General features: G+C 38.4%; 1 protein-coding gene across 3 annotated transcripts in view; it reads right to left on the bottom strand.

Moving 5' to 3' along the window:
• The window catches only part of GRM5 (glutamate metabotropic receptor 5), a 281,955-nt gene that overhangs the window by 15,253 nt on the left and 250,744 nt on the right, over positions 1–15,958 (bottom strand). Inside the window, exons 9-10 of one of the 3 annotated variants that reach the window (XM_026109169.2) lie at positions 2,641–2,736; positions 903–1,064 (exon numbers count right to left, since the gene is read on the bottom strand). The exons of 1 other annotated variant lie outside the window; for it this stretch is intronic. In XM_026109169.2, the coding sequence (XP_025964954.2) occupies positions 903–1,064; positions 2,641–2,736 (258 nt within the window). The remainder of the gene's footprint in view (positions 1–902; positions 1,065–2,640; positions 2,737–15,958) is intronic. One more of the 3 variants, XM_026109170.2, reaches the window with a different exon arrangement.

The following is a 15,958-nucleotide window of genomic DNA, read 5'->3' as shown; positions in this document are numbered from 1 at the left end:
TCCATTCTCTGCAAAGAGCATAGAATGGGAGGAATTTCAGGCATTTGGCATGCCTGAGAAATAACTCCAGAGGCAAGAAATGACTACAGAGGCATTTATGCACATGGGACTTATCAGCAGAAAAATAACTCTTATAAATTATTATTCCGTTTCTTATTTGTTGTGTTTAATCAAACCAGTAACTTAAATGATGAATCATAACAATGACGGCATGCAGCCTTCCATTCTGTAATTAATTTTATCTGATATGTGTGAACAGTGTTTGCAGATGACAGAGAATATAGTGACTTCTCTTATTCAGAAATTACCTTTCAAAGCATCATATAGTGTACCAGTTACTACAGTTTTATGTCACTTTTCATCTTGAAAAACTCCAAGCCATTTGCAAGACATAAACAGTGATAGTTAAGCCCTGATGTGAGAAACATCTATGCTAGGGTTGAAACACAAAAATAATATTGCACAAGGGATTTGAGAACATGAGCCGAACAACAACGTCCAGCTGAAACTGCACAGATTTTTTTAGGCTAAATTGCTATAAGTAGGATTTGGTCAGTATCAAGGGACCTCTTCATTTCCATTGCAGTGAAAATGGGAAAAGATGATGAGATCTTTTCATTATTCACAAATGGCCATACCCCTGCATCTGTCTTTTTTCCACCTGCACTTCCTCACAGTGACTTCTAGCATGGGTTTGATACTTATGGGATGGAAGAATGACACCTACTTTGCTTTTGGCCACATCTACACTCTCGTTGGGTGGTTCCCAGGCCATTCAGTGGCAACTCTGCTTAGCTTATGGACTTTGACAAGACCACTAGTCAGGACACTATGGCTGGAGACAACAAAACACAGCCATCAAATGCAATGCCACTCTCTGTTAAGCAGCAGATAGTCTTAACTGTTTGAGTAGGTCTTGCGGCTGACAGTCTGGTTGTGGAACTATTACATTGACACAGTTTCCAGTCTTTTTGACTGTTAAGGCATCCTCTTTAACGGGGATCTCTTTCTCATCTCTACTTGACTCAGATCGATTACACTCTGGAATGCAAACAGATTCTTCACTGTGAAAATATAAAATATAAAAAAGAGGTTTTTCAGATGTGCATATATGAATGGGCAAAACAGAGCTGAACAGTGTACAAGGAAATACAGTTGTCTGACATTTACATGTACTTGCCTCTTCTTCAAAACTCTCTTCTATAGTGACTCCAAATGGCTTTTAAAGGAGGAATAAATATCACTGAAGGCAATGCAATGTAAATAAAGGGAAAAAAAATCCAAACACCACACGAACAAGAAACAGAATCCAGCCTGACGAAAAATGGTGGACATTGATACATTTTGAACAACACTCAGCAATGAATGTTCCTGATGTTATTTAAATAGTAAGAATCCCTCAAGTGTGTACTGTGCAGTGTTATCATTGCTAGCCTTAAGTATGAGTAAATATTGTACCCAAGGGGTACATAATGCTGTAAAAGTGTTTCATTGAACACCTTCCTGCAATGATAAAATCTACCTGTGATATAACACTTGGAAAAAGTAAAGGTACACACTGTGCTCTAAGGTTACATTTATAAATACTTTATAGGGGTCAATAATGAGTGAGTAGATCTTTTAATAGACAGTAAACCAAATGGTTCTAGCTTGTAATAGAATTCAACACCTTGATACAATACCTATTTGGATTACCTTTTCCTAAAAGATTTACAACCTACTGTGATATAGAGAGCTTATTAATTTATGATCCTGTCTGGAGAAATGGATTTTCTGTCTTATGAGAGAGTCCAGCATTAAGAAATTTATCTGGACCCAAAATGAGATGAATAGTTGAAATATCCAAACACTTCATAGAATTAAACAGCTTGAAATATTTGAATACAAAAACATTAAAATGGCCATATTAAATCAGTTCGTTGCAGTAACACTGAATAAAATGTAGCTTATAATATACAAGTGTAATACTGATGTATAATATATAAAGACCAAAATAAATTAAACAAAAACATCTAAATTAGATGACATGGAGAAAGTTATGAAAAAAATGTTTTCAACTCTGTTTAAAATCAATTTGAAACCTTTCCTTAAAACCACTACAGAGCTCAGCACTTTCCCACATGGCATTTTGACTGGGAAGATTCAGCAGTTTCATGTTGGAAACATTTCCATCAGTCTGGTTTTCTTGGCTTTCTTAAAAGCTCTTCTGATTACATATATTATAAGCTATTTATTAATATAGCCCTTAGTAGGTAGTAGGACCGTCACTCCAAAGGAATTCCAGAGCTGTCACTAGCTGTTTGAATGCTGTCTCCCTTTACCAGCTCTATCAGCTTAATAAGTCAGGTTTAAAGCTTCTCCTACCCAAAGCACCGTGTTACAACAACATTACACAGGACACGTGGTTCTGATCACTCAAATGAACATGGTGCAGGTTTTTCTGCAGTCAGATGGAACACAGAAACCAGCAGTGACCAAGTGTTTTCTTTTTTCTCTTCTTTTTTTTTTTTTTTTTCCAGACATACTATATGGGATGCACAAGTATTACAGATAGAGGATCTGGGCTGGCATTGTCCCAGGGCTGCTCCTCTTGTTCACAGACATACCACACTGCCCTAAGGCCACTTGCTGTTTGCTTACCTGGTCATTGTAGCTCTACCACCATTCCCCATACTCCCTTTTGGGGTGAAACACTCTATTTCCGACTTGTGCTGGGCCAGTCGCCTGCCTTTGTACCTAATAAATCACGACAACAACAGGAGCAAACAGAAAGAAGTGATTGCGTGCTCAGCCTTGTGTGACAACTGCTGTGCAAAGGGCCATGCACGAGTGTTACTATGGCAGTGGTGGGATATGGTGCAAAGCTGCCTTAGGAGTGGTGGAGTAGCTGCATAAAACCCCAGACCTCTGTTTAAGCAAACAGGGCTACAGGAGAAGTGCTCACCAATTTAGTATATACAGGAGGAGCTAAATAACTCTACAGAGTAAGTAACCAAGCAATCTTTTTTCTTTAATATTTTTAGAGGTAGACCAAGATTTGTAGGCCAAATAGATTAAGGGCAGCAACAGGTAAATTAAGGAACAATGAAAAATCTACTGGTAGGTTACAGGTCACATTTTTTATTTTTTTCCTCTGATCCTCCACCTCTGTCACACTTGATTCATTCTCTGTGTTTGTAAAAGCAAGAAGCCATGTAGCTGATTGTTTGGATACACTTTGACTGAGCTACTGTAGTAGACATAGCAGATGTCCACACCCAAGCTTGCTGTCTATGCTTCTTAAAAGTCAGTGAAGGAAAACAGAGACTTCTCAAGCACAGTTCATGGCACACATCCTGAAAGTTCTTCTTTCTCTGCATAAAGGAGGCTAGATGACTTGCTGAGGTGTAGACATCAAAATCAACTGAAATCAACCCCAATACTAGAGCCCACTTCAGCATGGTGAATGTTTAAAATGAACATCCATACTTTGCACTTGGATGAAAAATTCACTTGGATAAAGTTTAATACATGATCATCTAATTAATCCCTGGGTAGCATATCAGCATAAGACCTGGTCATCACTTACTTTCTGAGTACTTAATTGAGATGGCAGCATTGTCGAGGTCTTATGCTGGCTTTCTTCCCAGTGGTGAATCTCATCGTAATAGTATAAATTCTTGTGCTAGGTATTGAAATACCTTTTAAATGCTTGAATAAAATTTGGACAAAACACCCACCATAGACTCTTTCTTTTCAAATATTGCTTGTGATATTCCATTCCCAGATGCTACAGTCTTCATCATGGTTATGTAATAAAACTCTATAGGGGGAGCCTGTTTATTTTAACACTGCTAACATAATAGAATAAAAGATTTATTTAGTGCTTGTCTTTTAGGCTGACCTAGATAGCAAAAGGTATCTTGAAGACAACAACCCTCTAAAAGAGAAATAGCCCAGATACAAAAGCAGCAAGGCTGAACTTGGGATGCAGCTGGAGTAGATCCTTAGAGGCAATGCATATTACAGTACATAACTCAGGAAAAAACTTAGTGAACCTGAGAGTGAACTGGAGACAGTAAAATGATATGTGCTCAGTGCAGAAAAGTCCTTTCATTTACAAATTATAACCTTACTGAAAGGAGGAACAACAGGAGCTTTGCCAAATGGCTATCAAGGTTTTTAAGGCAATCCAGAGTGCAGTCTATGCAGTGCTCCCAAAAGGCATGAAGCTCACGCAGGATACACACATATTAAATGGAAGTCGATTCCTAGAGTAGAGGAGAAAGTGGAAGGGCTTAGAGTGTAGATAAATTTACCAAAAAATACAAATGAAGTCAAATTGGATCATACAAATTCAGTTGGGGCAGCAAGAAAGAGCAAAGAGAAAAGAATGTGTGGAAACATCACAAGAAAGAAAAGGAAATAAAGTTCAAGTGAAGGCATTAGACATCATCAAAGAAGGTGAAGTTTAGAAAGAGTGGGAGGAAAACTCAGTTACATTTAATCCTGGTAACCAAAACAGGTACTCTGTACCCAACAAGACAGAAGAGGAAAAGATGAAGACTAGTAGAGGAAATTTGGAGACCCTAAATACTCACGATAAACTGAAAAATAAAAAGGACCCAGCAGGAGGAAAGGAGAGATAAATGACCTTAGTTACTCCTTCTCAAAGAACACCTGATTAGGACACTTGAGACCCAGCTACAAAGAAAACCCCCAAATTCCCTGTTCCCTAGTTATTAACCTAAATGCCACTGCCATAAAAATCATCAGAATGGATCTCACAAAGGTTGCAAGGAACCTCTCAATTATTGCCATCCATTGAAGAGCAAATTACACCATCAGAAGAAGTTGTCAGAGATTCCCTCAAAGCCTTGAACCATAACTACTGTTCCACGGCTGTTCAGTTAGTGCTAAATATCCAGCTATGAAAACAGTGACCACAGCATGGGGTCTCTAATCCACCTCTTAATGAGGAAAATTTATCTCACCTGTGCACAGAAGTTGTGAATTACCTTTCTGGAGAGGAATATCAGAGGTTCTGCATAATAAAGGGTTTTCAGCTTTTAGAGCAGATAAGGACATGATTTTGCCTCAGAAAGTCTTGCTTTAGAAAAATGTCAAGGTAGTTTGTCTCTCTCCTAGTTGTTAAAAACAAAGGATTTCTTTAAATGATTTAATTTGAGGAGAAAAAAAACTCAAACTTTTTTACAGTTGTCATAACAAATGCTAATGTGAAAATGATTTTGCATTTCAGCTGGTGTGTGGAGCAGGCATAAAAGACTGCAGTGCAGTCAGTATTTGCAAGTAGATTTCTTTTCTGATGGTCCATACCCGGATCACATATTGGTTAGAAAAGACAGGGAGAAGAACCTGCATTTATTCGGAAGGGCAGCTCAGGAACCAGTACTAACAAATTCTCTTGAAGTCTTTAAATGGTTTTGGGTCATTTTGAGGGTTTCTTTGGGAACGTTGGGTGTGGAATTGTGGGTTGTTCAGGTTTTTTTTTTTTTTTTTCTTTGCGCACAGGAGTGAGTTGCCTTAAGAACAAATGTGATGATACATGTTAACAGGTTTTATAAGCACCAATCAATGACAGGAAATTTAAGAAGTAATCCCCAATAATTCAATCATTGCAGTGCTTGTCCATCTGGTGAATATTTTGCCACACCGCTCGCCCTTGCCCAGCAGCGCTCTGCACTCCCCAGAGGGCATCAGCAGAGAGACAGGAACCTACTCCTGGGCTGAGGAAAAGTGTGTCTGTCCTGCCTGGGCTCTTTGTGTGCTTGGTACTCTTTATATCATATGGGACAGGAAACACCAGCGTGACCATCCAATTTTAGAAGAATGTTAGACCTTATCCTTGCCTTCTTTGCCTTACACAAAACTGCTCTTCTGGACTAAAAGTAACATGTTACAGGAAATAAAAGGTGAATATGGGACTCAGTACCCTGAATGAGACCAATAGTCATCCAGTAACAACACTTTAGAAATTATTTTTTAATCTCTTGGTTTGTAGATCCCTATGTTTTTTTCCAGTGGAAGTGCAGGCCCCTGTACAGACAGGGGTTGATAGCCTTTACATATGGCTAATCTTAGATTATCTCTGTACTTTAGGTCCAGGTGCTGGTATCCTGGTGGTCCTGGCTCAGTGTTAGGGTGAGACCCAGGTGTGCCCATGGCCCATCCCGCCCATGGTCTCCCCTGGATCCCATGCAGAGGAACTTGGATGCCTTGACCAGGGGCAGCCTGTAGCATACTGTAAGGCATCCCCTGTCCAGGGCTGCTGGTGGGCCAGACCTGGAAGATGTGCTACAGCCCAAATTTCTGTACCAGCCAAAGACTTCATTGAGAAAAGGTTTGTGGTTAGAACATAGATAGTAGCATACAGATTCTGTTAAAAGGCCCACACAACACTGGCTTAGAAAGACTACCCAAAAGTCAGATTTGCAATAGCAAAAATTGAGGTAATCTGTCCTCATAAAAAATTACCATCAGTTATAAACTGGGGTTTGCTCTTAGACATAAGACTCTCTTCCACTCTTTTTTTTTTTTTTTTTTTTTTAAATACTAAACAGACTCACAATAATTTTTTTCCTTGAATATGGCACTCATTTGTGAATCACTTCAGTTCTTTGGGGTCATTGATTCATGTGGCAGTGAGTTCCTCATGTTAAAGGTGAATTGTGTGCAAAAAATCCAGACCACAAAACAAATCAAACCAAAAATTCCACTCACGCCTTTTCTTTTATCTGTTTTGCATTAACATCCTCTGCTTGTATTCAAACTCTCCTTGCTTTTGTGTGTGGGGAAAGGGTGATTAGATGACATAGGCTGTGTCATATCCTATCTCATGCATCTCCTTGTTAAAAAAAAGAGCAGTCTGCATCTCCACTCAACCTGGAGTGTTTCCAGAATCCCAGATTATCCCCATCACTAGTCTCGGGAGTTCCTTGCCTGAACGAAGGATTTAGTCAGTTGTCGATGCCATTCAAAGCAAAGCAAATTTGTTGTGTGGGAGATGGAGAACTGTTATCAGTCCATATTTCAAATACAGTGTTATACTGCCATGCAGAAATTTTGTTTTTTAGTGAACATCAAAAGAGCAATTGGCACTGTTCAGACACAGAGGAAGAGAGTAGCTCTGATCAACATTTTTTTCTAGTTCAAAGCAGGAATAACATCTTTATGAAATTTTACCTTGCGAGGATGGAGGGGGTGAAATTTCCACATGAAGCGTTAAGAGGAGAGAGGATTTAGAGCCAAATCTGCTTGGAGGGCAAGAGCTAATCCTGCCCGGGGGACTTAAGTTCAGCGTTGCAGTGCCTAAGGGCCTTGTTAATTAACGGAGTTCTGATTTTTGGTCCGAGATGGCATTAGATATCTAAAACTTTCTGAATCAAGCTTTCCCCACACTTAGCAATAATCAAAGCAGGTAATGTATATTATTTCAACACATACTCTGATTTTGCCTGTTTTGGAATGAAACCGAAGCAAGACCTTCTGAGAGTCCTGAAAAGTGAGTTTAATATACATAGGAGAGCAGAGGAGAGGAGAGGAGAGGAAAACCGTCCACCTCTGCTTTCAGATTAGGCTAAAATAAAATAAACTGAAATACAGTATGAAAATATCTTAAGCTGTCTATACATACATTATGGAAGTTTGACTGTCTTGAATAATCATCATATTACTCCATTCCTGTAAATGCTTCCTGCACATACAGAGTGTGCCGTTTTATAGAGCAGAAACTTGCTTTAGATCCCTAATCTCTCAGCATCATGCAACAAAGAGTCTAACTGGCCTATCGTATCAATAACCTGGGGATTTGATAACTTTAATAGTGTACTGATGAGACATTGTCTCTTTGTTTTCTGTCACTTTCCATGAGTCTCTTCAATCTGCTTATGCCCAGAAGAGGATGTTGAGTGTCACAAACCTATCCACCTTTCCAGGCCATGTTATGTATTTTAATTGCTAGATCTAATGTACAAGCAGTATTTTTCACCTGCAATATTATTTGGTCTTGATATTGAGCAATGGTGAAGATCCTGCATTTTCATAGCAGCAGAGTTAGGGCTGACCTTTAGACTAGAGAAGAGAACATATGAATTAAGATTTCTGCCTAGTTTTAAATGGCTGAAGAATGAACTATGTAAAATATTTAGCATTGTTACTGTATGAGCTACTTTGAGCTCCAAACATATTGTGTCCTTGAAAATCATTTCTGCAGGGTTGGTTGTGCTATCTGGATAGTGCACCACACTGCACTAATTTAAAAGGGGCCTCAGCTTATTGTGTGATGTTTTCCCATTTATAAAATAGCTAAAATAAATTATATGTTATTAAGCATGGCACTTTCTTCTTTTTGCTTTTTTTTAAAATCAGAATATAAAAATTGTTTGCTTAATAACATCATTTCAGCAAACAAAATTACTTTAAAGCCAAATGCACAATTTAATTCTTTTTTCAAGAGCAGCATAATCCCCCCCTTTTTTTTTTTGGCTTGTTCTAATTAAGCAATCATATGTAATTGCAGCTGGTGAATTAAAATTACTTTTCTTGATGGAATGATAGACAAAACATAACACTGATTCAGGGGAAGAATAGACCAAAAGCAGAATATTACCAATATGTTTGTTTACCTCCTTCTGGAAGGGGTTTTTCTAGGATCTTGGACAAAACACTGTATAGGATTTCTGTACAGCAGTGTTTTGTGTTATTCTACCTGGTCTATTCAATATGTTGAATTTCTGTCCTCTCCTCTCTGGGTATTTATAAATACAGATGCCATAGGAAGGTCTCATTACTTTATTCATTACTTCAGTCATTATGTTGAAAAGGAAAGCTACATTTTATTTACTCTGAAGTAATGAAAATGCTAGAAACTTCCCAGTCCTTGTGAAATGAATAAATGGATGTCCCTTTCCACAACACCCTAACTTGTATTTGAGCTTAGCATGACATTTCCAATTTCTTTTGATGTTTGGAATCCGATAAGATTTACAGCTAGAAAAATCATGAAAAGGAAGATCAATATTTAAAGATTTTTTTTTTTTTTTGGTAAGGAGGAAGTTTCTCTTTTCTGATGATTTTTATTACTTAAATATTTTATGCTATCCTGTATGTTTAGTATATTAATTCTACCCCTTTTCTAATATTTTGAATATTTGCTGCTTGTTTATTAGATTTTTCACCTTTACTTTTTTTGCAACTTTATTATTGGATCATGGACTGTAAAATGGCTTTTTTTTTGTCAAGTTATGTTTGTGTTATAAGCCATTGACTGGCAACATACTCAGTAGTCGCTACAATATATAATCCTATAATCAAAACTACAGCAAAGTAAAAGGGTTGTCTTCTTTTATAGTTTACTGGACATACGGCTTGAATTTCAATCACAGTTATTAAAAAAATCTGTAAACAGATACAGTTGATTTCTCTCAGCTGAGAAAAACTTCAGTCACCACCTCTTCTACCAGACTGCACCAGCTTCCAGTATTCAAGTAGAAGCACCATTGTTTTTTAATCCAGACAGGGGTTTCCATAGTGGCAGACTGCCTTGTCTATTGTTTGGACCTCGGAAGGAGGATCAGTGTCCTAGTCTTCTGGTTGTTCACCTTAAATACATTAGTGGTTCATATAAAAAAATTGCTCTAGAAAGAACCAAAAATTCCTTGAGTAGAAAAACCTATGCTCAGACCAGAGGGTAGTTTGCAACAGGATCTACATCTTGCATGAAGAATGGACATGAGACAGTCTGCATGACCTGTCTGGGTGCTCTTCAGCATGACTAATAAAGTCAATGCTGTTAAAGTAGACAATGTCATTTATTTTTCACTAGAAATTCAGGAGACAGGTTTGAAGAAGAAAAAAAACAAGATAAAAAGTTACTGTTAAAAATAGCATACTCTCTCCTCATGTCCCTCTCCCTGTATAGAGAAAAAATAAACAAACTATCAGGTCCCATCTTCACTATTTCTTCCCTTTCTTCTTTGTAGTACAAAAGCAAGATTGCATTTTGCTAGCTAGAGCACCTTTATGTAAGAGTAGGCAGTAAATTGTTGACATTGTAATTTAATTTGCAGAGTTCTGCTATGATAGTTGATTCAAAATGATGGGGATGTTGTCTTAATAATATAAATAATTCAAAAAATTAGGGCTTAATATATGTGCTCAGTTAATGCAGCCAACCAATTTATATCAATCAATCAATACTTTAATTAAATTTAGGTTGAGAGGAAAAAACTCAAAGCAATGACACTAGCACGGCACACAAATTTAAATTCATTGTAATCAGGGCATTCAAGAATATCAATTCATTATACAGATGGAATGTTTTAGTAGCAATTCATCAAAATCTTTCCAACCTAATACCTTTCACTGAGTTTCATAAAATATTTCTCAGTCATTTCACAATATTTGAAGTTTAATTAATCACGGTATCAAGCTTGTCCAAAAAGACACCTGGAGTAAATTATCTAGGGAAAAATGAAGGACTCAAACCATTCAGTAATGTTGCAATCTAAATTTTTGTAGCATATTAGATTAAAATAGCTCAGAATGATCCATTTGGGAACTGATTTGTTAATAAATGCAGACTAATCAGTCAAAAGGATAATGACTTCCTCTGAAGAATCGAAGATTTTCTCCTGCATGCATCAAAATTCTTTTCTAGAGAGGTTAGGAAGCAAACAAATAACATTGTGTATTATTATTGCCAGGTTTCATTTTTGGAAAAAACAACAATCACCTTTGAGCCAGACCTTCAATCCAGGTAAATTTTCACCTACTCTGATGACATTACATCATGTAAGAGAGTTGCTCCTTCCCTCTACTGCATTAGTCATCCCATAGTTCAAAGTTGTCTAATCACTGTTGTGCAATTTATATTTGCAGTTCATGTTCCCTTTAAACTGCATCTGTAGAAATTAACTTTTTTTCACGTGTAAATTCTCATCACCATCCTTTGCCTCACAGTATTATCCTGTGCTTCCTGTTTTAGACAGCACATTCACTTTTCAGCTTCCACTGGGATTTATTACATTGAGATAAGCACTGGATAAAAGCTGATCCTTGCTACAGTTCAAGGATGTTGCAGGTCATTTCCATAATGTAACTGCTTAAGTTTTAGTTGTCCTGATTCACATTCTTCAGTAATCTCCTGGTTGGTTCTCCATACATACAAGAGTGGACTGAAGTGACTAAAAGCCATCAAGAAATTATTTGCCTGCTCTATATAATTTCAGGACTTCAAAAAGTGTCTCCATTTCTTTTCAGTGAGATAAAATCAGAACTGTAAAAATCTCTAAGTGCAAGACGAAAGCCTGGTGGATGGGACACTCATGCCGGATAAAAGAGACCCAGGCTGGAATCTCTTCTCTGCCAGTCTGGCGTGGGAGGACATTGCTCTACTCACTGGGGTAGAAAATAACACTGTGCCTTTTGCAATCAGTGTGTATTCTATACAAAATAGAATGGCTTCAATAGTCTTCTGTAGGAGAGCAGTCACGCTGGCATAAGTGACAGGCTGATGTGACTCAGTATGAGAGGTGACGTACCAGTCCCCAAATCTGAGCTCAATGTAGCTGAGTTACCACCTCATATATATTACTTCACATTTGTATATGAAAAACACTGCAGCTAGCTGCAAAAACTGCAGAACCAGTTATTTATATGAGGTCTGTGGCTGTTATTCTGTGGAAGGGGAATGTTGTGTTTTCCTTTGTTTTGCTGGCCAAAGGACATGATGAAGTGTTAGTCTTAGTGTGCCCTGATGGCCACACTGATGACCAAGACTTTCTCAGCCCTTTAGCCGTAAAAATTGTGAGTATGAACCTATAACCCATTCCCTGACAAAATTTGTTAAGCAAGAATTTTTTCAAATGAGTTTGGAGGAAAAGCGTAGCATTCTTTTATCATCATTCAATATTTGTCAAAGAAATTGTTCACACTGCATATAAATGAACACAAAATTGGCACCGGTATTGTAAAACTGTGTCCCAATAGAATATGCTGCAGCAGAAGCTCACAATCGATATCCTTCTCAATGGGCATACTTATGAGGAATGCCAGTCAGCTTCAACTTTCAACAAAAATCCCCTAGTTTTCTCATACTCTGCCAACTCAGGCTGGTAAACTTCCTGGCATAACCTTGCTTTCTTTGCACCACTGAAAGCTCCATGCCAAATAGCAGCCCTGTTTCCATCTCTCAGGCAGCTCATCTCCCTGAGATACAGGAATTTGACTCTTACATTTATCTGTGAAATCATCATGCCCATACACACACACACACACACACACATATATTCTAAAAAGCATTTGATCATAGCTTGATGGCTGGGGCTCCAAATCTGTCCAACTATTCACGGATGTGGCCTTCAACCAGTCAAAATTTGACATCTGGACAATATGGATTGCTCTAATATTGCTTGCATGGACTGTATCTTAGAGCCCCTTGGATCTGTACATGTTATAGTACCAAAGGTTTATTCCAAGATGCAGGATTCCCATTTGGCTAGAAACTCAGTGATTTCTCTGGGCTTTCCTAATAATACAATATAACAGTACTTAGACCCTTCAAATGTTGCTGCAACAGCTAGGATTTCTCAAGTTAGTTCATGCCTAAAATTTTTAGTTCACTTTTTCTGTCAATGCTTTGAATGGATTTTGGTCAGATTCAGAATAATAATGTTGAAAAATTTCCTGTGAAAAAGTATTTTTTTGAAAAATTTCAATCCAGGCTTTTGAAAGGTCATTTTAAAAATTTGATGCTGAGATATGACATATATGATGTATGATTTTGACTGCAATATTATTAAACCATGAAGGGCAGCTTCTAGGCTGATCCAAGGCTATTTTTCTTATTTAGTCCATCAAAATAGCTCTTATTTGAACTGTAACGAAACAGATATAGTCAGACATAAGAGAGAAAAAGAGAGCGAGACACGATAGTCAAAAAAGCCAGCTGCTCCTTGCAGAAAACAGAGCACACGGTGTGATGGTAGACACCTGTTTTCAATATTTTTCAATATGACACAGTTAGGGACATTCTGATATAAACAATAATTAGAACCAGCCAGTGGTCCAGGGGCTGAATCCAGCCCACTGGAAAAAATCCATCTTGCTCACCATTTTTTCCCCGCAGGAGACAGGGAATGGCTGTTCAACAGCACGTGAGCCTGACCACCTGAACGCTTTCTCTGCCACCTGCTCTAGGCAGGCACTTGGACCCTCAGGCTGCTATTGCTGTGCCCACATGGTGCTTAAGAGAGGGAGAAGTGCCCTCAAATGGCACGTGGCTCTTAAGGGGAGGTGAGAGCACCTTTATCTAAATCATAGGAAAAAATTTTATAGAAGACCCTAAAAATTCTAGTGGTTCATCTGAGCCTGCTCTGCCCCTGTGTCCTTCAGGGGAAGGAGAGCATGGGCTGGTGAGGGTGGGCTCGCTACAGCAAGCGGCTCTGCAGAGATATGTAGAGCAATGCCCAGTTCAGCAAGCAATCACACAGCAGCGGACAAACTTATTAAGAGGGTAAGATCATACATTAACAAATGAGTAGGTAATTAACTTTGACAACCACAATTTATGCTTAATCATTTATGAAATAGTGCATAATGGACCAGTAATGATAGTAAGTCCAGGTGGAACTAAACATCACTGCTGCACTTGGCTATTAAACTTTAATCTCAGAGATCTGCATGTTGCTGTGGATAAGCTTCTTTGGATAAGATGCAGAAATTGATCTGCATCCCTTTTCTGTTGTCTAATATTATGCTACTCACACCTGGATGGAGGAAATACGCACAGTGCCACAAACACCCAGCGTATCTGGAACTTTATCTGGCTGTTTCTGGTGATTATTGTCTCCTGGAGAGTGATCCTGCATGCTTAGATATCAGAGTTAAAGTGCTGCTCAGCCTTTTTGCTTAGATGAATCATCACTTTCAGTGATTCTAACTCATTTGGAAGATGACAATATCAGTCTTGTTTCATTTCAGGAGAGTGCTTTTGGTTTGAACTGGGTGCCTAACATCTTCTGTCTTTTGAGAATGCAGTAGAAGAAATGCAGGAATCTTGCCTACATCATCACAGGGAATAAGACCAACCACCAGTAAAAAAACTTAGGATGGCAATGGTGTTTTCTGACCCTACCTGCTTTGAAAGAAGCAGCTAAGGACAGGAACCACTACGGCACTATAGGCTGTGGGAGAACAAGACGGGAGGAACTTGGGCTACACTGTGAAGACTGGAACAACTTAAAGAGCAGAGAGAAGAATTCTGTCAGGATTTGAGAGACTTTTTAGTACATATGTGTGAGAGAGGCAGAGTGTTTAGGGAGGTGTTTTTAAGACCTTTCTGTGAGCTTGGAACAGATAACTGCCTACCTTAAAGGAAAGCAAACTTGCCTGTCCATATGTGGAGGGAGATGTGCATGTCAGTATATGTAAGCTTGGTGTATGGAACATATGTGGTTTTGCCCATTTAAAGACATGGCCCTGAACAGGTAACACCTACAGTTGGCTAAATTACTCAGTGCAATCCAGGGCTAAGATATTAGAAGCATAAAAGAAACATTGGAACATCTGTTCTATTCCTCTGGCCAAGCTAACATGACTTTTGTATAGACCTTTTTGTATACAGTCCTAGCTAGAGATATCTTAACTGCAGCTTTTGTAGCAGAAATATATGGGCCTTATCTTACCTGGGCACAGAGTTACTGGAGAATGAAGAAAGGATACATCAACCCTGTATTTCAGATTCTTCCAAAGGGGCATATGTGCTACCAGTTCCTCGGATGTCAAGGTAAGATAAGTTTTTGCTCAACTAATTTATGGCCTTCCTAGTCCCTACAAAATTACCTGGTAAGATTACAGGAAGCACAAGGTCCAGAAGCCCCTTTACACAGGTTGTGAGGCTTTGACTGCAGCTACATGGTGTTCTTCACGCTACTTTGTGGAGCTGCTTCTATTCACGCCTGATTTGATAGCCTTACTTGTAAATGAGCCTTGAGTACATTTTGGCGAGTACTGCTGAATCACAATAGCCTACATAAAATGGTTTTCATTTCACTGGGTAACGAATAACCTTACTCTCTCCCTCTACATATTTGAGTATGTGAAGATTCATTCCAGCACACAGCCACAGTGTGCTGAGCTTTCTTAATTGAAGAGCACCTCATGCAAAAAGTCATTTAGGACTCTAACAGATGCATTGCTTTATTTAGGCAAGAGCAGTCTTGTTATCTGTCATTTTGCAGCTGATGTGAAAGCTCTGAATGGAGCCTTGGCATTATCTGTTTGACAATGATTTGATGCAGTATTACACTGTGCTATAAATTAGTGTCAAGAAGCAAAATGTTAATGATAGGGGCCCCTCTATGCACTGGTGACTTAAATAGCATGTTTCTTTAAAATTCAACAATGACTCACTCTCTTTTAAATAACCCCCTTCCGTGCTATTTAAATAATGTCATGTAGCTCTAGTGAATATTTCCTTTGAATCCGAGTATTTCAGTGTTTACTTGAATAACTATCCAAACAAGCCTTTGAACCTAGTACTGAATAATTCCCTGAAACATGTTATTTTGTGCACCAATATTTCTTTTTAAGAAATGCTTGAATATTAAGTAAAATGGTCATACTCTATTTGCTCATCAGCTACAGTGAGTAGAATTAAAGCTGAAATGGCTTTCTATGCTCTCTTGGAGATGATATCAGACATAGGTGAACTCCTGAGCAGCACTCTAAATTTACTCAGTACATTTTAAGGCTCTGCCTTGTTTTCTTCCATGCAACCAATTGAAGAGAATTCCTTACAACTGATGGGATCAATTTGCTCTTGGATTCCTGGACCTGTCAGGCAGAATACACTGGTTCAGAGCTGCTAAACTCACTGGTGCCATCACAGTTTAAACAAATTTAGACACATGTATTTAGGAGTCTCTTCTCTGTTCTGGTTATAAGTGCTGATGAACAC

The sequence above is a fragment of the Dromaius novaehollandiae genome, chromosome 1 (assembly GCF_036370855.1).
Source record: "Dromaius novaehollandiae isolate bDroNov1 chromosome 1, bDroNov1.hap1, whole genome shotgun sequence".
Lineage (NCBI taxonomy): Eukaryota > Metazoa > Chordata > Aves > Casuariiformes > Dromaiidae > Dromaius > Dromaius novaehollandiae.
The sequence above is the reverse complement of the archived record's forward strand: the minus strand, read 5'-3'. Positions and strand labels throughout refer to the sequence as shown.